Source organism: Oppia nitens, unplaced genomic scaffold, assembly GCF_028296485.1.
Source record: "Oppia nitens isolate AA-2021 unplaced genomic scaffold, nextdenovo-longstitch-racon4-pilon3 scaffold2_pilon_pilon_pilon, whole genome shotgun sequence".
Taxonomy (NCBI): domain Eukaryota; kingdom Metazoa; phylum Arthropoda; class Arachnida; order Sarcoptiformes; family Oppiidae; genus Oppia; species Oppia nitens.
In genome coordinates this window covers 3,257,781-3,282,901 of record NW_026533210.1, presented here as the reverse complement: position 1 = coordinate 3,282,901, position 25,121 = coordinate 3,257,781, and the positions used below count along the sequence as shown (strand labels likewise).

Genomic DNA, 25,121 nt, shown 5'->3' with positions numbered 1-25,121 from the left:
TTATGGGGGGAGTATTTTCGGCATACCCATCCCCTCCCCCCAAGTGCAACTCTGATTAATAGATACATTTATTATCATATGATTTTTATGATTTTGATTTTATATTATTAATGTACTACATATGTTAATATTAATCCCCTATATATTTACAAAAAGTATTTATATTTTATTTTCCTCCGTTTGGCTCTCTTTAGTAGAAAACACTTGTTGTTTAAAACATTGAAAAACACTTATCGACGCAAACTCTATGAGCTGTTAATTTTAGGGACTGTTAAGCAGTGTCTCTGTGTATATGACTGTGTGTTTAGTATTGGGGAGAAATACAATCACAACTTATGTATTAGCATTTGTATCCCTATATGTTTGGTTCAGTTAATACCAGTGCATACATAGACACACACACACTCATTGCTAAACTATATTATTGTGTTAATCGCATGAATGCTATACTTTTGCATATATAAAAAAATAGTGTTAATCGTAAGCTTTTATTATTATTATTATTCTTAATTCATTCATTCATTATTGACAACTAGTGTTTGTATGCAGTGTTCATAAAATTGAGACAATTATGTCAAATGTTTAAATAAATAGTTGACATCAAAAAAATATATATTAATAATAATAATAATAATTAAAGAATATATATATATAAATAGCAATATATATATATATATATATTGAAAATCGCAAAAACCAATGGAGATAAGTAGTATAAATAACACTCAATGCGATGGTGTGTTTGTCCAGAATCTGTGTTTCGGGTATAATCGGCGACAAAAACCCGAGATATCCAACGCCAGCCTACATGTGCCGCGCGGTGTCATCTACGGCCTGTTGGGTTCCAGCGGTTGCGGCAAAACAACACTCTTGCGGTGTATTATCGGCCGATTGAAGCCCCGAAAGGGTACCGTCAGAGTGTTTGACACAAAGCCCGGTATATTTTCATCTTTTATTTTAATTAAAGTATTGTTTTTTTTAAATTAGAAAAAAAACTTTTCTAAAACTATTAATATATGAGTCATTATGAGAGTTATATTAGTTATTAATTATCGCATAGAAAGTAATGTCTGACAAATGTTTTTTTGTGTTTTATTTTTGTTTCAATTTAAAAAAAATGTCATTAATTAAAGCTATTAAAAGTATATAAATTATATTTAAATTTATATACACAGCAATTATATACATACATATATATATATATATATTTACAATATTTTTAATTATATTATTTGAATGTAATGTGAGAAAATATTTAGCGACAAAACGACAATTTTTATTATGCAATTAAATCATTATGAATGCCATTGAAAGTGTGGTTTTTTTCTTATTTTACATTTACTCCTTTATTTTTTTTAAAGTATCATATATTCAATATAATCCTTGGTGTAAATGCACTAAATATACTATAATATGAGTTAAATTTTTATGTACAAACAAAATCTTATATTAATCGACGACATAGTATTAGCTATAGATTTAAATTGAATATAAAATTTGATTTTATATTTGAATATTTTAGAAAAAAATATTAGTCTTAATTTGTTAAATTAATTAAAATTTTTACATTACTATTATATAATCAGCTAATTATAATTCATAAAATCCGGTATCCCGGTAGCTATACCATGACCTACAGGATAATCTCATAATGTATTTATATTGTAAATGTTTTGTATTGTATTTTAACATCCGGTCATTGGTGTTGCGTAACTGTTTAACTTGCAATTAAAACTTATAGTGTATATATAACTTATATATAATTGCACAAACATAATAAACAAAAATTTATTTAATAAAATTTATTATTAATGAGAAAATTTATTAAAATATACGAACATAATAATAGTATAAATAAATCATTGAAATCAATTTTTATTAGTTTTTTTTTTGATAATAATTCAAAGTTCAGACAAATATTTTAATTGTTTTATAAATAAGATTTAACTATAAATTGTATTTAAACTAACAATTTATTTAGTTATATGATTTCATATGTTATGCAAATATTTGATTTAATATTTTTATCAATGTTTGCGGACAAAAGCCAAAAATCATAATATTATAAATTCAATGATTATTCAATGAGTTTATTGTCTAAAGTCTAAAGGTTGTTGTTGTTGCTTAAAAATTAAAATTATAGGCAAAAAATTGGGTTAAATACACTGTCTATTAAATACATTGTGTGAACTTATATTTAATATTGATTTATATATTTATTTAATAATCAATGAATTTTATTGCCAATTAAGGGCCATAAAATATTTCATTATCTGAAAAAATATATCATTAGATAAATACCAGTCATTGCCGGCAACTATTAATAATAAAAGAATCGATGATATCATCAAAATATATATAAATCTTAATTTTATACAATTTTTTTAGATAACAAAGAATTTTAATAATTTCCCAATGAATCAAATTTATTGACGCAAACATTAAAATTGATTTTTGATGGGTTATTGTGAAAAATATTATACTATACTTATATTATATACTAAAAAATACTAAATGAATTATTATATTTCAATTGATATCAATTTCAATTCATTGATAGCTACTGAATCAATATATAGTTAAAATCAAAACATGTTTTTAATAATAATTTTTATTTATGAAATAAAATACTTTTACAAATAATATTCTTTACATTTAATATATAATTAAAATTTAATTATTAAACCTTACTTATTGAATTTTATTGAACGCCATATTTAAATGTAATTTTTATATAAAAATTTATATATTTGAAAATTTAATCAAAAATAAATTAATTAATAAAATCTCAAAAATACACAAAAAACATATTATTAATTACAGTGTTAAAATAATCTTTTTATTAGATTAATAATTTAGAAAGATTTATTTATTTTGCATGCATATAACATGATAATTAATATAAATATTAAAATAATAAATAATTATCAAATATTAACCTTTTGTTTTAATTAATTTATTTAAAATATAGGAACCTCTGAAAGTGGTATTCCAGGTATAGATATTTGTAAAATGCTTTTAATTTAGCGGCAATTTTCAAAAATGTTATATATTTTTTTGACTAATAAAGGCCCGGGTATTGGATATATGCCACAAGAGTTAGCACTGATATCCCAGTTCACCGTCAAAGAGACGCTCCGATACTATTCAGGCTTTTGTAATACCGATTGCACAATATTTCAAAAGCGTATGCATTTCTTACTACAATTACTAGAGTTGTCGCACTTGGAGAACAAGTTTGTCGACAATCTGTCCGGTGGCCAAAAACGGCGGGTCTCGTTGGCCATTGCACTCATCAATAATCCGCCGCTACTGATCCTCGACGAGCCAACAGTTAGTATATTAGCTATGGTTTTGCAGGAGGTGTTAAACCTTCTCATGATTTCCCTGACTAATTGGTTTTGTATTTCTGGTGCACCGGTAGGTCGGTGTCGATCCCATACTCAGGGAATGTATTTGGAATTATTTGGTTAAGATTAGCAAAGAAGGACTTACGGTAAGAATTTTTATTTTAAACAATTGTATAATAATTAAATGATAATATAAATCATATATAAATGTTATGGCAATGAAATCTAGTTATCAATTAATTGCTTAATTGCTGATTATCTCGTGATTTTCGGAAAGAATAAGAGTTTTTATTTTATTTTAAAGTAAATTTATATACAAAGTACTAGATATATGAATTAGATTTATTGGCAGCTATTTTGATGAATTTATCGGCTTTTTTTTGATGATATTTCACAACAGATTCACACACACACACATACATACATACATACATACATACATACATACATACATACATACATACATACATACATACATACATACATACATACAGTACATAGTTTTTGTATGCAAACTGGATAAATGCAGTGATATATCGTCTAATTAATGACCTGTGGCTGTCATTTGAGTAATTATTAGATAAGATTGTTGTGTTAACTTAATTTTCAGTTTAATTTATGTAATATGATGCGTGTAATAACTTTATTTATTTTTTTGGCAAACTAACTAAATTTTTATATAATATGACACTTATTATCAGCGATTCTTGTAATGCATGATCTCTTGAAAAATCATATCTATATTTATTAAGACCTTATTGTTAAAAAACAACATTATTAGCAAAATAGAGGTTAAATTATGTGTGATTTTTGTGAGTGCCTGTGAAAAATGCCAAGAATTGAAATAATTAAACCATTTATATATTATTATTATTATTATTACTAAATGTATGCGCAAAGCACACAGTTAAGTGTTTTTGTTTTGTTTATATTAATAAATATAAATCTAAGACTACAATTATTTATATACAGTATATATTATATATATAAATGATAAATATTTTTAGGAAAACTAAATTTATATTAAAAGGCTATATAGTAGTAGTAGACCTGACTTTAGTGGCGTTTACACGAGTCATACAAATGAACATTTAGTTATAGTTAGTTAGCTAAACAACCAGTTGAAGATATGTCTCTCACACATACATATAGTGGAGACGACAGGTTTGGGATGGGATCCGCTGGGAAGTGTTATCTCATTGTTTACACTAAAACCAGTGCCGATATATCAAAAAATTGCTATCTGTTTCCATGCACTCGACATCTAAAAGAGAGGATTCAGTTTATATTAAGGGTGTCTTACAATGAGAGCATTATTTTTTTGTTGTCATTAAATAATAAATTCAATTGACTTCTGTATGCAAAGTTCATCTCATATATTAATATTTTTTTACAAAAAAAATCATCTATCAAATCACATATGTATTACTCAATAAGTTTTAAAGTACTAAAAATCTGTACTCAATTTGAATGAAAGTCATTGAATTAAATTTATAAAATTATATCTAATAATTTATACATTTATATGTATTTTTTAACAAAAAAAAATATTTTAAGGCATTAATTATTGTATATATATATATATATATATATATATATATGTGCAGTAAGTTATGAATATCACATGAAATAAAAAATGTAAATAAATTCATGGAGTTGTTTGACTGATGTGTTAACTCAATCGTGAATTTTGACCCAAACTTTATTTATTATTTCATTCACTCTTATAATATTTTTTTATTTTTTTCAAAATTGATGATAATTTTCTTAGGTTCATATTTCAATTTAATAATCTTATATAAACACTTATATATAAAAGTTTTAAATTTCTATGCAAACTCTTATATATTACATATTTTTATTTTTAAAAAAAAAATTAATTTAAACCTAACAAATAAATTAATAACATTTTATAAAAAAAGATTACAAAACAATTAGTATACATTTTATAAAATAAACACATTTTTCATCTAAACATTGAAATAATAGAGAAAAATTAAATATTAAATACAAGTTATTAATACAAATATTAAAATAACAAAAAAAATTATAAATTGTTTATAAAAGAAAACATATTACATATACTTTGGCAAACATTGTTATGTAATATTTTGCAATAATTATACGGTTTTATGCATTTACATAATGAAAATATTAATAGAGATGTAATATATCTAAAACATTAGGTAATAGTGACAACACATTACATAGAGGAGGCGGGTTCGGCCGATATGGTGGGCTTCATGAGATCCGGCAAAATACTGGCCGAAGGAAATCCGCACGCATTGGTGGCCCACTATCGGGTCAATACTATGGAGAAGTTGTTTCTGATGTTAGCCAAACAGGACGACACTATTCAACAACAAAACGACAGTTCCCTTGCCATCGATCACTCATTCATCGACCAAACAGACAATATGAATGAATCACATAAGAAATTAGAGATACTGTTGAACGAGCCGTTGGTCTGCAACGGAAAAGCCAACAGTTTGTCTCAATTAGACGCCAAAGCCATGTCTGCAACGGCAGCGTCGCTGTCGCGGCGCAGCGCCGGACACTACGCCGATCACAACAGTCTGTTCTCCACCGCCCGCAACAACAAAGAAGTGTATACACAGATAGAGCCGGACATCGAGATCGTCAACAACGTGTCGGCGCGTAATAATAACAACGAATTAGTTAACTTTAGGACCAAACAAAAGGTGCGGTCCGTCGACCGGATCAAAGTGTTGTGCAATAAGAATCGGCTGCGACTGTTCCGGCGGATACCAGAGCTGTTGATAACTATGTTGTTACCGGCCCTCGAAGTGGCCCTCTTTGCACTTTGCATGGGTCGCGATCCCACCGCTGTCCAGTTAGCCGTCAGTAATCAGGAGTTCCCACCCGTATTGAGTCAACTCTTTTTGCAATCCATTGACAACAACTTTATTGCATTAAAATACTATCCAACTCCCGAATCGGCCATAGATTCGGTTCGGAATGCAGACACCTATTCTGCGCTTATCATATCAGATAACTTTTCACTGGCGTTGAGAAATCTATATCGATCGGGTGACCAGATTGACAATCAAACAGTGGACGATAGCACCATTAAGATCTATTACGACGGATCCAATGCATTGCACGTCAATATTATCCGTCGGGAGGTATTTGGCGCTGTGTTCAAATTTGCCGAAACGGTTGCCTACACTTTCGGTGAAGACCTGTCCCGATTCAAACTGCCCGTCCGTTTTGAGCGACCCATCTATGGCTCAGAAAAGGCCGATATGATTGAGTTTGTCGGACCGGGACTTATGATTTTTATTGTCTTTTTTGCCACAATGTCCATCACTAGTATGGCTTTCCTATCGGAGAGACGCGAAGGTAATTATAAATAATAATTATAATTATTAGTATTTTATAATTAATAATCATTATTTGTTTAATTAATTAAGTTAATTATTGTATATTTAATGAATAATATAAATTTTATTTGTCATTACAATTTTCAAAAGTGCTTATAATAATATTGATAATAGTGTTGCCCTTAATTAGTAATTTGAGTTCATTTCCTATATATTTTGATGATATATCTGTGATTTAAATTTCAATTCAATGAATATGGAAATGATTTCTTCAATTGAATAGTGAATCTATTGAATTGATTTAAATTATTTTCTATATTGTTATTGTTGTTGTTTTACTTTTACTTTGATTTATTGAAAATATCAATAGAGAAACGAGAGAGAAAAATAAATAAATATAATAAAATACAAAATAAGTTTTATACATAAGTTTTAATTTGAAAATAATTTTGAAAATGATAATAGATGATTGTAATATATTATTAAAATAATAATTTTAAAAACTTTAAATGTTAAATAGTGTATATAATTTAAATAATTATAATATATATTTATATGTAAACGTAGATATAATTTTTTAGTATGCGTGTACTACAGGTATAATAAAATAAAAATTAATTTATTATTCAATGCATAATATAATTGCAACAAAAAAAATGAATTCTCAGAAAATGTAAATGTTTTGATATTTTGTTGTTTGGCTTCAAAACTATTAATGATTTATTCATTGCATACATATTGACAATTATTTTTGAAATTTAAGTTATGCAACATATAATATATATATTTTTAAAAAGTACCAGCTGAATTTGTTTAACTATATAAATAATATAAACTGATTAAGACTAATTTTTAAGCAAATATTACACTAAATTATTATAATAAAAATTATTGTACATTTAAAAAAAAATAATTGACAACAATATTACAGTATTATTATTATTATAAATGCATATTTCAAACTGAAATAATAATTGATATTTTTAATAATAGTTTGCCCTTCAGTTTTGTTCAAACATAAACGTAATTTTAGTTTTATTACAATAATTTAATCAATCATTCATAAGAACTAATAGTTAAATAATATTTTTTTTTGTACAGTAAATGTAGTTTCCATTGTATTAATTATTTTTTAATATACTGTATCTATACATACGATAATATTGATAGTATTATTTTAAAATGTTAAATTTGTTTTTTATAAGTACAGATACTGTTGAAAGAAAATTAGTTATTTTAAATAAAACATTGATGTGAATCATCAATAAAATAATTTATCTAAAAAAATTGAAAAACTAATGCTAAATAATCAACAATTAAAATAATATAACTGATTTATTAAATAATATTTTATTTATAATAGGTTCTCATATATTAAGTACAAATTAAATTAATTAATTAATATCATTATTATTGAGTCGTTTATTAAACTTTTTATATATATATAAACTGCTTAAGAAAGTTCGTTATAAACAATTTATTTATAAATATTAATATTAGTAATTAATCTTAATATATGAATAGCTATCAAAATTTGTACATTATATTATACACACAAAAACCCTATGACATTGCTAAAATTTAATTGATTGTATTTTATTAAATAATTGGTCAAGCACCTTTTGATTTTTATATAACTTAAATCATGAACTTTAAGATAAATGTATTTTTAAACTTAATTTTCTCTCTCTCTATTTCTCTCTCTCTCTCTCTCTCTCTCTCTCTCTCTCTCTCTCTCTCTCTTACAGCACATTTACTTTTTAGACAAATAAGTCTATAATTTTTTTTATTATAAAAAACAATATTTATTTATTTAGTAGTTTTTTTTTTGTATATACTTTGATTCACATTGTTGTGCAATCAAATAATTAGTTTGAATAAAAAAACACATATTAGAGATTCTGACTGTGACTTCAAATATATGTTTATGACTTTCCACTACTACTAAGTGTATGACTAAACAATTGACGAGTTGTAGTGACCCGAGAAAAATCCAGTAATAGTTGTTAAGCTATTATGATATGACTACTACTTACTATACATTACACTGTGTACTGAATTATGATTATTAAAATGAAACAACAGTTTAGAATAAATAGACAATTATTAAAATACTATATTTGCTGTTATTATTTGATATATTGTTAATGTTTTATTACTATTTAAAAAAACTTCCTTAAAAATTATTGTTTTAATGATTTACATATTTTATATCTTTAAAACTGATACTATCTCTCTCTCTCTCTTCTCTCTCTCTCTCGATATATATATATATAATATTAATTAATTGTTTTATACCTATTTTTATAGATATTAAAAATAATATTTCACAAATATTACACATAATATGAGCAATTATCACATGTTTAGATTTAATTAGTTTATACAATTATTGTGAAACAAATTTATTTATCATAAAATAAGCTAGATGATAAACTAGATAATTAATATAACAACAACAAAATACAATAATTATATACAATATAATAAATATGCATTATATATATATATGATAATATAGCAATTGAAGCCCATGTAAATGCATGATAGCACTTATTTGATGATATCTCAGTGAATCCTGATGACTATATATATATATATATATATATATATATATATATATATATATATATATATATATAAAGCTACTGTTCCTCTAAAATAACAACATGTATATGTCTGTCCTAATAATAGGTACATTAGAGCGTTCAATGATCTCTGGTGTGACACCGACTGAATTCATAGTCTCGCAGATAATTAACGTCACTCTACTGTTAATATCGCAAATCGCACTGACAGTTGTGATGGGCTTCTGGATATTCGACTTCCCAATGAATGGCTCATACATATTGGCCATATTAATGATGTTTCTTCAGGGTATATGCGGTAAGTCTTTGCTTTAAGCGCACCGGTAGCTCACAGTCATACAGTACCATACATACAAACAGGCAGACAAACAACAAAATATATGTGTCATTAACTCATTACACAATATCGCGAAAATGCCATTCACACTGACATTTCCTCCAAAAAAACATAACCAACCCTTTTATACATACAAACAAAATTAAGAAAAGCCATTTCTTGCATTAAATCATAATTATCTACAAAAAAACATATTTTTTTAAAAAACAGATAATTATTAAATAATTTAAACTAATTTTTCAAAAAAAAAATATTAACAATGAAATACATTGTCAATTACAATCAGCAGCGGTAGCAGCTCTTTATAAATCAAAAAAAAGCAAACAAACTTTTTTTTGCTTAAATGAAAATAAATTAATGAATTATTACGATAAAAGTCTTGTGATTGTTACATAAGAAATAAGATTATAGATACAAATAATATACAGTAAATTATATACAGTATATATAGTTTACTAATGAAAAAATAAGATTTATTGTAAAAAGATTTTTTTTTATTGAAGACATTGAGCTTTATGTTTGCATCAGATAGTAAACCACAATATTTTTTTCTACTAATTAATTTAAAAAATTTTGTTTAACAAAAACAAGATATTAATTAAAAAATTTATTTTTGATATTCTGAAAAACAATTTTTTTTATTTAGATAACCTTTAAAAATTGTATTAGATTTTGGTAAACAATAAAATAGTCGTAAAAATTGTTTAAATAATAGTTGAACTTCCAATAGTCTATAGATTTTGCAAAATAATGATTAAACAATTTTAGACAGGATATGTTCATCAAATATTATTTGATATCAATTGTATATTTTAAAATCATTGCCATTGAAATAATTGATAACATTATTATTTGGTATTTTTAAAAATAACAATAATAGTGATAATTAAATAATATTTATTTGTTTAAATAAATATATTAATATTTTTAAACAAACAATTTTAAAATTAGTTATATTTTTACTTAAATATTTTTCTTAAAATTTAATAGGCCAGCTAAGTGTACTGATTATTATTGCAAAAAACGATTTTATTTTTTAAAATTTTTATATATAATTATAAGTTTATTAAATTTTATATTTTGTAAAATACTAAATTGATATTAGCCATTTGATTTGATTTATTGATCAGTTAAGATAATGTTTAATAAAATAGGTTATATAATATAAATATAATAATATACTTATTTCCTATTGAAACACACATAGGTTGTTATATAATACAAATATACTATAATAATATATCAATACTTATTTCCTATTGAAGTACACATACATACATACATACAAACACATTCACATTAATGAAAAATGTATTATTTGATAGTACAGTATAATATAATACATAATTACCGGTAATTTACATATAAATTACAGTATTAATAATAATAATTTTGCTTTCAATTAATGAAATAATTTGTTGTCCTTTATTGGACAGGTATGTGCTACGGGCTAATGTTGTCTGCAATTTGTACGCACGAGATAATCGCCCTGTGTTTGGGCGCCGGCTCTCAACTCATGTTTTGCTTTATAACCGGCATCTTCTGGCCGGTCGACACAATGATACCATTGCTCCGGTATATCAGTTATCTAATGCCTCAGACAATACCAATGGAGGCCTACCGACACATATTGATCCGTGGCTTTGATTTGTCCAAACAAGCCGTACTCAACGGCTTCCTCATCACTGGTGTATGGATCGCATTCTTCCTGATCGCCGCTATTGTGATATTTAAACTTAAATAATAAAAATTGATAATTAATTTTATTTTTGAATTAAACTTAATATGTGTTACTGATATATGCTATAAAAATTAATTTAATTATTGATGTTTTTTTGAAATAGGTTTTGAATTTTTTAAAATCTTAAATATTTATAGTTTAGTTATTTTAGATCAACACATGTTATGACAAATGATATTTAATATTTTTTATCAATTTATGCATCTATAGTATAGTATAATTAATTAAAGATCCTTATTTTTTTTTAAATAAAAACAACAATTGCAAAATATGCCAATTAATATTTTTAAAAATTTATTATAATACAATAATTTTTTACAATATAAAATCAAATAAAATTATATTCTTTTTTTTAATGTAATAATTTATATGAATATTTTGTAACTTATAAATTTTAATAGTAATAATAATAAATTATTTAAACTAATTATCAAAAATTATTATATTGTACATTGTAATTTAATTAATTAAAACATACAGTATATTTTCGTACTTTAAAACAAATACAACACAAATAGTACGACAATAATTACAGGTTACCGTAATATAGTTTTAATAAAATAAAGTTACTTAAAATACGGTATATATTGAATATTTAATAATTTTAGATAATGTATACCAGATCAATTATCAATATAATTTATAAATAAAGTTAATATAATTAGCAAAATAAAATATATTAAATAGTATGACTTGTAGTGAATTGTACCGGTATTTAATTTTTAACATTTATAATACAATTTGTTGCATATTAATGCATAAATTATTTTAAAATATACAATATAATAAAAATTTATATAATACTAATAAAAAATTGTATTTTTATATGTTTTTTAAAAAAATAACATAAATAACTAATTAAAATGAAAAGATGTTTTCAATTTAATTTTTTGACTCTTTTTTTCTATACAAACAAAGAGATAATATTGTATTTAAATATTATTATTATTAATACTTATGAGTGCATTGATAAACAAGACAAACAATAAAAGCAAAAAAGCGATTGACATTACTTCTTGGCCATCGAAATGCCGGCCACAATGAGTCCGCCGATGGCAACGGCGGCGCCGCCGACCATTGCCATACCGAGGAGACCCTCTTTTGTCAGTTTATCTTTGATAAGTTTGTCCAATTCCTGTGCCTGTCTGTTCTCCGGCTCGACGCTCAAGAACTTCTTGATGCAGTCGCGCGCTCTTTGATACTCCTGTGGCCACAACAACAACAACAACAATATATGATATTAGTGATCGACAATTGATTCAATAGCTAATCCAATGGTTCCCACACATACCTTAAGTTTAGTGTTGGCCAAAGCCAGATAATAAAGATAATCTCGACGGGCCTGCGGGTCGCCCGTCGAACACAAGTCCTCCAGTTCGGTGATTCCGCGGTGTATGTCTGTCGGGTATCGCGACCGGATCAGTGCCAACGCGTACTCGAACCGCGTCTGCGGACTAACCAAACCATCCTTAGATTTTCGCCTTTCGTTTTCATATGTTTGCCAAAACTTCTTCAACTCGTCCGGTGAAATGTAGTCCTCGAGGATGGCCTGCATTTCCGTATCGCTGTTTAATCACTAACGGACAAAAAATATGTGTCCAATATTTTCTGTCTTCACGCAAATCTGATTGTAATTATCGTCAAAATTAAGCAAAAGTAAACTCAATCACTTGATATTCAATCTAAATCATTGATCATTTTTTTTAGTGATAATAATAATTATAATATTAGTGTTAATAAACTTTTTTTAATAAAATGACAAACAATTTGATTGTATTGTAATTAGTATTGCGTTTGTCATCCAAAATAATAACCCATTATTTTGTGTCAAAAAAATATAATGTAAACCAATGTATGATTCATTCATACGATTTGTTGTTCAATGTATTTATTGCATACAGTCGTGTCAACCATTGTATGTATAGGTGAACACCAGTTATATGAAACAATATACAAACAAATTTAGCAAATTGTTTAATAAAACAAATTCAATATATTATAATAATGTTATGATATTAATTTGATAAATAATTATTTATTAAATTATTTAATTTTATGTTTATTAATAGTAATTGAAGCTTTAATTTGATGTACTGTTCAATAGGCGCAAGTGGTTTTAAAGTTTACATAAGTAATGTACAGTATTATGTAATACAATATTTTATTACAGTATAAATACCTTAATTTTGTAATGTCTTAATAAATCATTATTTTTTAAAAATATTATTATTATACTATTGTTTTAAATTGTATTGACTCGATATAAATTAAAAATATTTTTTTATATTTGTTTTATATTATTATTTTTTTAAAAGAATATTTTATTTTCTTGACTTTAATTTGTATCTATTAAATAAAATTAAAGTTTTGAAAAAAATTATATAATTATTACCAGTGTTTTTAAAAGGCTTTATAAAACTTAGAATATGTATAGAATTGTCATTAAAATAAAAAAGTGATTTAAAATAAATACAAATGTCTTTTTAAATATCTTTGTAATTACTGTTAATTATCAATGTTTAATGTCATTCAAAAAAAAAACTTTAAAAAAAGTTACATTTATGTTGGCTATAATGACAAACTTATTATGTTTTTTATTTTAATGCACAGCAATCTCTCTCTCTCTCTCTCTCTCTCTCTCTCTCTCTCTCTCTCTCTCTCTCTCTCTCTCTCTCTCTCTCTCCACTACTCTCCTCTCCATCAAAGATATGTCATTATATTATTATTATTTTACTAATGATTATTATAATTATATTAATAAAAATATATATCTTAAAATTAACGTATTTATAAATGTGTAAAATATTGTTTGCAGACACAATAAATAATTATCTTTAAAATTTTTAGAAAATCCTTATTGAGTTAACCTTTAAAAAGTAAAATAAAAAATATATAATATTATCCATATCATTAAAGATTTTATTAATTAAATAATTTTAATGTTTAATTGTTTGTTTATAAAATATAGTCGTAAAAATTGTTTAATTAATAGTTGAAACTCTACTAATATAGATTTGAAAATAATGATTAAACAATTTAAGATAGCATATGTTTATCTAAATAATATATTTTATATTTAAAAATGATAAATCATTGAAAAATTTGAAACAGTAATACAAAATTAATAAAAATAATTAATTTTTATTTAATGTTTTTTAATCAAGGATATATAGTGCCACAAATTGTCATAAATTGTTATAATCAATGACAATATAGTTAACAAAAGTGATTTCTAAATTATAAATGATATAATTGATATGAAATATAATTATTAGAAATTTACATCATTATGAAAATATAAATGTTTAATATGTATTTAATAACATTATTTGGTAGATTGTCTTTGAATTTATATTTTAATTATAAAACATTTACAAAAACAATACTATTGATTTAATATATATTTTATATAAAGTTTATATTTTACTTAAATAATATATTGTATTTTGAATAAAAATTTTGATTTAATTTTGAATTTTTGTAAAATGTAATTCATTATAATGTTAAATTAATAAAATAAATTTTAAAACTTAAATTATTTTTAAACATTAAAATTTAAATTATATAAAATGTTTTTATTAGTATTCAATTATTTAATAACAGTAATTTAATTTATGTTAAGTTTTCTGTTGTATATTAATCATATATAATATATAATAACTAAAATATAAGTAAATATGATATCATATCATATGACACATAACACAAGTTAAATAATAATTGAATGATTGGATATTTATATGTATTGTAAAGTAAACTATCATTAGATGATACCATCTGAGAGGTAACTCATTTCTATCGATACTATATTTTGATATAATTGTTAGTAAATGTTTTTCAGTGAAACAATTAAAAACTATTTTAAGAACATTAGTATCAATATTATTGATTCAATAAGAATATAAAATATTAATTAATTTAGTTAATAATGTCTAGAATATTAATGAATTAATTTTTTTTTTAAACTATAATTAGTATTGAAAAATATAATACATAATATTTAAAAACTTTTTAACAAAAAAAAAAACGCTACTGTTTGAAAAAAAACTAACTGTCCCTCAAATATACCGATAGTTAATCAAATTGTATTTAATTTAATAATAAATTTATTGATATTTATTTGTATAGTAAGTCATTATTTAATCATTAGTACCGGTGCTGTCATCTAATATCTATTGACTGCGACAATCAATTTGAGGCATTTTATACACAACACACACACACAATACATGCAATATATTTACAAACAATTCTATAGATTTAACAATAAAATAATAATTATATAGTAATTATTAAATTGTTATTAATATATGTTTTTTTATAGAATGTAATTCAATACACATTTGTGTTAATAATAACATGGCTTTAAAAACGGCAAACATTTGAATTAATTGACACTTTTTTTTGTTGTAATCCTATTATTATTTGTTTAAACAAAACAGTAATTTTGTTTTCAATAGAATTACTTTTATTTTATTTATAATTTTTTGTTGTTATTAATTGAATCACGCGATGCATAACTTGACCACCAATTGGCCACTGTTTGGCCAGATTTTACCGATTTTAACATAATTATCGACAGACAATAAAATTTAGTGATAATAATAATAATATTAATAAATTTTTAGTGAAATTATTGCTATTTTTCCCCCTCTTTAACCATAAAATAAAAACTGTATTCAATTTAAAACAATAGTTATGGAAATTGAGAGTCAATTAAGCGGTGAAAGCAATGCATTGACGCCAAAGATATACGAAAATATCGGTGATTATAGCGATGGACATCATTTGCAACCCTTGATGACCACCACTGCCGTCAATAGCTGTCATAATAGTGAGACACCGATGACCGCCACAGATGCACATCTGGCTCAACAACATCAGCAGCTAATGAAGATTGAACCGTCGGTACAGACATCGATGGACAACACTTACCACACACTGGACAACAATAACAGGTATTTTAGTATTTTTTGCCGATAATAATATATGACTAATAATTAAAATCAAATTAATAATTTATTTATTATTATTTGTAAATCTATTTAGTGATATCTGTCTCTCTCCGACCATTAATAACGATGATGGCCAACACGTGATGGACACGAGTGGTAACACTACTAATATTGACGGCTCCGGTAGCCCAACACGACCGCTCCTTTCGTCGCGCGACCGGTTTTGTTGGGTGTGTCATAAAGACAAGGGTAATATCCAGTGTCGTCAGTGTCCCCGATGTTATCATCTCAGATGTATACCGATAACCAATGGTGACGGCACTGTCATTGAGTCCAAGAACAACAAATCTATGAATAAAACGTTAATTGAATCGTTTGAGTCATGGATCTGTCTCGAGTGTAAAGATATTATAAAAGAAGAAGAAAACTTACAGTCTATGACCACCGATGATAGCGAAGAGTTGCCTCCTAAGTCACTGTTGGCTCAGATGACCATCGATGAGATGTCCGAACTATTGACGTTCGCATTGCAAACTATACGTCTTTCGGCTGATCTAACTTTCCATAAGCCGGTGTCGCACATTGTGTTTCCCGATTATCACGAGTTAGTTCATTGTCCAATGGATTTATCGACTATCGAAAACAAAATCAATAGCAATCGATATCGATCACAGGCGGCCTTTTTGGCGGACATCAAATGGATTGTTCACAACTGTATTATCTATAACCATAACAATCATCCGTTGACGACAAACGCTAAGTACTTGTCACGGGTGGCCAAGAATGAGATGGTAGAGATGGACATATGTCCCGATTGTTTTAGAAATTTTTATACAGTGACCGAGTCGTCCTTTGCCGAGCCGTGTCGACGGCCACATCAATTGGTGTTCGCTCGGGTAAAGGGCTACCCATTATGGCCTGCGAAGACCGTACGACTCGGCAACAAAAACGAAGTCGATTGTCGTTTTTTCGGCACTCATGATCGGTACGTTTAAATAGTTTTTTGTTAATTAAATTAAAATTATTTATAAACATTCACTAAACTGTTTTTTGCCGGTATTTTATTTTTCAAATACTATTTTTATTTGCACAGAGCTTGGGTAACTGTAGACTCGTGTTGGTTAGTATCTGAAGTACATCCCGGTTCCAAACCAAATAAGACACATAAGGCTAAGTTTGAGGGCGCTATGCGAGAGCTGGCCGTTCACGTGGAACGACTGAACGCGCGTTTTCCTAAAAAGTTTAAATATTCGCCGTCAAAGACATCGTTTTCAGCCAAACAGATATTCATTTTAGATGAAGATAATGACTATTACAACAAATTAATTGATTATCGACTGCAAACAGTAGATGATAAATCACCCAATGGTGCCGCCGATATATCTGCCAATTCAAATGAAAATAGTAATAAAAGTTTGGATAATAATAGCAATGATACCAACGATAAGAGTGGTGATGAAAGCGGTGTTACAAATATTACAAAACCAGTCGCTCCGGGAGTGTTTAGTCTGACCAGTGATAAAGTTTTGGATGAACTCAAATCTGAGATTAAAATCAGTAATGAATCGACAAATCTCTTAAATAAAAGTACGATATTTTTTGAAAAATTATACATTTTTTAAAGTGAATTATTGATAAATTCATTAATTATTAAATTTAGATATCAAAAGCAATTCGCAGCTAAAAGATGACAAAAGCGCCAACGCGTGCGCTCGGACGGCACGTGTCGGTAAACGCAATGTGGCCGAAGCGTTGCGGGCCAGCAAAATAATGAGAACCGGTAGCAACTCATCGCAAACATCATCATTTGCACCGACAGTCACGCCGTCATCCAATAAACAACAAACAAACCAGAGTTCAAATGCAAACAATACATCACAGCAAACGACTACAGCAAATGCATCGGTTGTCAAACCGAAAGGCCAGTCAACTGTCACATCACCACAACTTATATCCAATCAAAATAACAGTACTATTAATAATAATAATAATAGTAATAATAATAACAACAATTTTAGAGAGGAGTTGGAAAGACTCAAAAAACAAATACATTACGAGAATGCTATGCATCGACAAGAGATCCGAGAGATTAAACATAACTCGGATTTAGTTTTGATGGAAATGAGACAGAGTTGGGTCACCGAAAGGGATAAAGCATTGGAGGATCAGCGCCAGAAACACGATTTGGAGCGCAAGCTATTGATGGCACAGTTTGACACTGAAAAGAAGCGATTGTTGTCATCTATTGAGGAGACAAAGAGGAAACAGTGGTGCGGGGAGTGTCTTAAAGAGGCACAACTGTTCTGTTGCTACGACACCTGGTATTGCACTTATGAATGCCAGAAGAGTCACTGGAAGAGTCACGTAAATGTATGTCAACAGATCCAGAGAGCCTCTACATCCAAGAAGTCTTAGATTTTGTTTCTATCCATACAACCATATAATTCATATATTTGTATAATATATCTAAACTTTTTCATGATTTGATTTTCATCAATAAGAAAACAAACATATTTTTGGCGACAATTTCACATCATTTAGTGATTTTAATACAATTCATAGTTAAAAAAAATGAGATTTTAATTTTGAAATTATTAATTAAATAACAAATACACTTATCATTAGTAGTCTATTCCCATCATTAACGAAATACATAATATTTTTTTTACTAAAAAATAATTATTGTTTGAAAAATAGTTATGATAATCTTTTTTTTGTTAACACAATTAGCTAACAATTTATTTTTTATAAAACAAAAATAGTAAACAGATTCTCATTTAAAAAAAATAATAATTTTTATTATTATTCAATTACGCTTATGGTTTATTTATCGGAAAAATGTATAATTCAAATAATCTATTTTTGTTAATTTAAATGATACAGATCATTTTTTTTCTAATTTATAGCATTATAAATGCTAAAATTTATTATTTATAATCCAAGTTTTGTTGCAATATAATAACCCCAGTGCTTAAAGATCTCGTTGTATATTAATTATTTTTTTTTAGTTATTAATTAATTAATTAATTAAAGGTAATTATTAACACAAATATTTATGTAAATTTATAAGTGTAATAAATTACACTTTGTATAGTCATAAGTACTAATTTATAAGCTTTTTTAAAAAAAAAGTTTTATTTATTAATAATTATTAATTAATTTTTTGCGAGCTTTCAAATTAGATTTTCTGGGTTTTAAAGTTAATTATTTTTACAAATGTTTTGTTTAATTTAGTTTAAAATATTTAAAACTACTGATACATACAATAATTTGATTTATTTTTCCGATAAATATTAAGCCATTAAGTTTTTGTAGTAAACTTTAAATTTAACACTTTTATTATTTAAATGCAAATAGTTTGTATGTAAAACTAAATTAATAATTAATTAGACTAATTGCAATTTAATTATTTTGTTTATAATTTTAAAATTTGTTTTAAAAAGCAAACTTTTTTTTAAAAATATGTTAAATGATCAATAATGTGATCACATGAAAACAAATATTATAAACATGTAAAACAAATTTATATCATTTTTGTGAACATTAATAATACAAATATCTAATGATTCATCTATTTGTATAAATTATAATAATATCACCCAAACATTTGATTAAATCAAATAAATTATTTATCACTTAAATTGAAATTAAATTGATTTAAATTTTATATTGTTTTATATACATTAACTTTTTGCATGGTTGTCAAATTACCGCTAATAATATTTATTTATTTTCAATTGTCTGCTAAAAACAATATTTGAAATTCTACAGTATATTAAAGTATAATAACTTTAAAATTTTATTAGAAATCAATTAAAGTTTAATTATTAAACCATATAATATATAATCAATACATTATTATCACAATCTATATTACAATCTATATTCAAAATCATTATAAATATTAATTTCAATATATTAATGGCTTAAGTATTATTTAATTACAATATTGAAGGACAAACAACACATTTTAATGTTTGACAACAAATCTAATTTGGGATTTTTGTTATGGGTTGGATAATTTGGATAATTAACACATTAAAAAAATTTTAAACAACCAAACCGAAAATTAAAAAAAACTAAAACAACGCATAATAAAATGTATTTTTATACTTGTATTATATTAATAATTTTATGACTTTTAAATGTTTGCATAATATGCATATTTATTAACTGTAATCAGTGACTAAAATAACATTTACATTTTATGTAAAAATATTTATATATAATATTTTAAACTTTTTAATTGAAACAATAATACAATAATTTTTGATAATATTAATAATCCATTATTAAATAAGATTTGGATTATTGTATAACAGACTTGAAGTTTAGCCAAAATATTTATTGCACCGATTCTTAGAAAAAATTGTTGTTATTTTTATTATAATTTTTTAAAAAAGATTTTCTAATTATTTTAGTCAAACATTAGACTCAATTCAAGTACATGACAAACATTTTAACACTTTTTACTTAATTTGCATTTACTGTATACACATAATTGATATTCAAGTTTTTGAATTTATTATAATCAAGTTTTTATAATTAATTGGCATTTATTTATTTTTCTAATATTTTTTAAATAATATTTAAAACTATGGGTTTAAAACTACTGTTTCTATCGATAATCATATTGTGTTGGCTGACCATCGACTCTGTCGGCAGCTGTTCCTGCAGTTGGAAACCAAATGATAGGCATTTTTGTGATTCAGATTTTGCCGCTCTGGTCATTGCCAACAACCGAACCGTCGATAACGATAGCACAGTGTATGGCATCGATTTGTGGCGAGTCTATCGGTTCCGCGACGGTGTGGCAAATGAGGCACTGATGCGGCGCCAACTGTGGACCGGAACTTACGACAGTTTGTGCGGTATTGGGCTATCAATAGGCGATCCATATGTGGTGACCGGTTATCTCGTGAACGGTAAGCCGAGAATAAATATCTGCGGTTTCAATAAACTCTGGAATGATATGACAGTCGATGAAGAAAATGGATTCAATTCGGAGTACAGAAAGTTGTGTCCGAAGAATTCGCCATTAATTTTATCGCGAATTCGTTCAAATTATAATTGAATTTAATATTTTGTGTTTGTATTGAATTGTATTTTAATATGAATTAATTATATAAATTATAATTTGTGATCTAATAATTGTATTTTTTATGTCTAATTAATATTATTTATTAGTCATTCAAATATAATTATTTATTAAATTGTTATTTTTAATTAAAATTTATAATGAGATTATATTTAAGTTTATTATGTTTGTTATATTATTTATTTTGATTATGAATAATAAAATTTATTATTTTACTAATTTAAATCTTGTTATTTTTAATAAATATTATTTTCAATTATTTATGACATTGAATATTTAATATATAATTAATTTATCAATCATTTTATAATATGTAGTAATTTATTGATATATGATATAATTTTTTATGAATATTTAATTATTGTTTCATAAAAAAATGTTTAATGTTTAATGTATATATATATATATTATCAAACATATATATATTTGAATTAGCATTTAAATTGATTAAATATGATAATAAAAATATAGTTGTTGTTTGCATTAAGAATTTTGCATAATTTAGTAATAATTAGCTAAAGTTAAGTAATTTTGTAAGTTTTTTTTTGTAATTTTAAAAATTTTATTAATAATAATTTCATTGCAGACATACACTGAAATGAAACCGATTGAAGAGCATTAACGGGACAGTTGTGTGCGATATAATCATCCATAATATCTGACCCAACTGTTCCTCATTGTTGTGATATTTATCCAGTGATTTCAATTCAAATGTATTTAATATCCAAAGAGTTAAATTCAAAATCAGGGCAAAAGTGATGAGTTCCCGGATTCAGTTGGCGCAGTGGTCACGAGTTAGAGCACTGGCGTATGCCGTCCACAATGAACGGCGACTGCACTATAACCTGAATCATAGTCAACACGTAGATCACAATTAATGTCCAACTGGTCAGAGTGTTGTCATTGATGGCGGCTAAGATCAGATGGATGTAGTGATGCAAGAAAACGGTATCGGTTTGAGCACTAGTAGGTCGTCCATAGTCGTAGATGAGTTGTCCTGATCATGATGTTTGACTATTTTAAATTTATAAGTTATTAAATTTGTGAATTTATTTATTTTATCTAATTATTAATATAAATAGTCAAATTCATTATTTAAATAATTTTATAATTTTTAATAAATATAATTTAGAATTATTCTATCATTAAAACTTTAAGATATACCGATAATTAATTTATCTATAAATTTATAATATACAGTAATTTAGATAATTTTTAAAAATTATTGTTTTATGTTGAAAGTTCATATGTTATTAAACACATATCTTTATTTTAATTAGTATTTAAATTTATTAAACATAATAATAATATTAATTTAGCTGTTATTTGTATTAACATGTTTGCATAATTTAGTAATTTGTTTTGTAAAATATTTTAATTAATTATAATTCTATTTATGAATTTTTTAATCTATTAACTCAAATAATTTACAAAACAATAGAAATTAAAATGTTTATAATTATTAGTATTATTAGAAATTTAAATAAGTTATGTTTATGTAAACAATTTGCTAATGATTTTGTTGTGCTGACAATAGATTGGGTTGAATCAGTTGTTGGATTAGTTGTTGGATTAGTTGTTGGATTAGTTGTTGGATTAGTTGTTGGATTAGTTGTTGGATTAGTTGTTGGATTAGTTGTTGGATTAGTTGTTGGATTAGTTGTTGGATTAGTTGTTGGATTAGTTGTTGGATTAGTTGTTGGATTAGTTGTTGGATTAGTTGTTGGATCAGTTGTTGGTGTTGTAGAATCTGAAGGAATTATCAAATCCCAAATGTTTGTGCCGTTCACACAAAATGCATCCCTCACTTGATCCTCATATTTAAGACGATTCTCCAGAAGCCATATAAAACTTTCAATTGAATTACATTCAAAATAATTGTCAAACAAAAAGCTATTGAAACTAAATTATGTACAATAATTACTTTTATAATTAGAATATTTTAAACAAATGAATCTATTTTATTAGCATATAATTAACATTACACATTAAATAAGATTTATTAATTATGTTTTATTGATTTAAATAATTAGTTAGAGCACCCACCTAATGTCTAGGGCGTGACAAAGCACCTAAAATTGCATATATATTTATAATATAAATTATTTATATCATTATTTAATTTACTAATATTATTAGTTTATATTTAAAATTAATTTATACAATATTACTAATAATTGTTTATTTAATTTTATTAATTGTAATTTAGATATATATAATAATAAAAATTTAAAAATAAAAATAAATACTATATATGCAAAAAATGTAAGTCTAGGACACCCGGTATTCCCAGGTGGTCTCCCTCCCAAGTACTAACCGGGCTCGACGCTGCTTAACTTCGGTGATCGAACGAGAACCGGTGCTTTCAGCGTGATATGGCCCTAGACATAAGCTAGGTGAGTTAATTAAATATTTAAATAAATATAATATTTAAAAAAATAATATTGTTTATATACAGTATTTGTAATTTTAATTAAGTTATTTTAATTATTGTTTTTTGTTCACACGTCTATCACATATAAACTAAATACAGTATAAATCAGAAATAAAACAATAAATATTGTCAAAAGTTTTTTATGAAGTTTAAGCATTTTAAGTTTATGAAAATAATATTATTAAGTTATTAAGTTTAGGAAATTAATTTTGTAAGTAATTTTTTTAAACATTATATTTATTTAAATATTTAATTAACTCACCTAGCTTATGTCTAGGGCCATATCACGCTGAAAGCACCGGTTCTCGTTCGATCACCGAAGTTAAGCAGCGTCGAGCCCGGTTAGTACTTGGGAGGGAGACCACCTGGGAATACCGGGTGTCCTAGACATACATTTTTTTGCATATAGTATTTACTTTTTTTTTAATAAATTTATATTATTATATATCTAAATTACAATTAATAAAATTAAATATACAATTATTGGTAATATTGAATAAATTATTTTTAAATATAAACTAATAATATTAATAAATTAAATAATTATATAAATAATCTATATTATATAATAAGTTTTATATAATGATAATTAGTTTATAGTATTATAATAATGTATTTTTTTATCAATTCAAATATTGTTGTAATAAATTTGTCTGAAATTCAGACTCTGAATGTATTATTTATTTGTATTTTTCAAATAACATATTTAAAAATATTTAATATACGTTTAGGTTGTTATAAAAAAGTAGTATTTTATTAGAGTAAAAATAGATTTTTCAATATAAAGAATATAATGTTTATTTTATTAATAAAATCATAATACTGTAGATCTAATATTATTTGTATATTAATTTTGTTAACAAACCTATAGCTAACGTCTTTAATTTGTCGTCTCATAAGTAATAAAGTAATGAATACATTGATATATTTTTATCACTAAAAAAAGTGATATCATTTGTTAAATTAATATACAGTATAATACAAATCTATAGATTGTTGAAAACAATAACATATTTGTTTATTAGGCGTTTTGTGAAAAGTAAATGTATTTATTTATCAATATTTCATATCACGTATCCATGAATTTTGTAGATTTTGAATCACAAATTTTCTAACGATTATCTCAATTAGTATTATAATACTAATACTGTTATAATAATCATAATTCATAGGAAACACATTACATATAAATTCCGGTGCTCTCAGAGACTGAACATTGAAATTGTTTACTTAACGATATATTTATATACCTTATATAAACTGTGTATAAATTA

General features: G+C 25.2%; 4 protein-coding genes and 2 non-coding genes across 6 annotated transcripts; 4 read left to right on the top strand and 2 right to left on the bottom strand.

Annotated features, from left to right (window-relative positions):
• Nucleotides 1-677: 677 nt before the first annotated feature.
• LOC128956372 (ABC transporter G family member 20-like) lies at nt 678-11,453 on the top strand. The gene is made up of 7 exons (XM_054302106.1): nt 678-937; nt 2,972-2,995; nt 3,071-3,333; nt 3,425-3,496; nt 5,537-6,713; nt 9,389-9,580; nt 11,056-11,453. Exons 1-7 carry the CDS (start codon nt 700-702, stop codon nt 11,361-11,363), a joined length of 2,274 nt encoding a protein of 757 aa, XP_054158081.1. The 5' UTR covers nt 678-699; the 3' UTR covers nt 11,364-11,453.
• An 836-nt stretch (nt 11,454-12,289) lies between these two features.
• Nucleotides 12,290-13,214, bottom strand: LOC128956373 (mitochondrial fission 1 protein-like). The gene is made up of 2 exons (XM_054302107.1): nt 12,652-13,214; nt 12,290-12,564 (listed from the first exon to the last, which is right to left on the bottom strand). The coding sequence occupies exons 1-2, from the start codon at nt 12,913-12,915 to the stop codon at nt 12,370-12,372; spliced, it is 459 nt and encodes a 152-aa protein (XP_054158082.1). The 5' UTR covers nt 12,916-13,214; the 3' UTR covers nt 12,290-12,369.
• Nucleotides 13,215-16,038: 2,824 nt separating this feature from the next.
• Nucleotides 16,039-18,930, top strand: LOC128956371 (MYND-type zinc finger-containing chromatin reader ZMYND8-like). The gene is made up of 4 exons (XM_054302105.1): nt 16,039-16,318; nt 16,410-17,300; nt 17,409-17,902; nt 17,976-18,930. The coding sequence occupies exons 1-4, from the start codon at nt 16,059-16,061 to the stop codon at nt 18,728-18,730; spliced, it is 2,400 nt and encodes a 799-aa protein (XP_054158080.1). The 5' UTR covers nt 16,039-16,058; the 3' UTR covers nt 18,731-18,930.
• Nucleotides 18,931-20,783: 1,853 nt separating this feature from the next.
• Nucleotides 20,784-21,389, top strand: LOC128955614 (metalloproteinase inhibitor 1-like). Its single transcript, XM_054301288.1, has one exon. It carries the CDS (start codon nt 20,913-20,915, stop codon nt 21,387-21,389), a length of 477 nt encoding a protein of 158 aa, XP_054157263.1. The 5' UTR covers nt 20,784-20,912.
• Nucleotides 21,390-23,681: 2,292 nt separating this feature from the next.
• On the bottom strand, nt 23,682-23,800 carry LOC128956446 (5S ribosomal RNA). Its single transcript, XR_008484512.1, has one exon. It is a non-coding gene; the product is annotated as a 5S ribosomal RNA (ribosomal RNA).
• A 318-nt stretch (nt 23,801-24,118) lies between these two features.
• LOC128956458 (5S ribosomal RNA) lies at nt 24,119-24,237 on the top strand. Its single transcript, XR_008484521.1, has one exon. It is a non-coding gene; the product is annotated as a 5S ribosomal RNA (ribosomal RNA).
• Nucleotides 24,238-25,121: the final 884 nt, after the last annotated feature.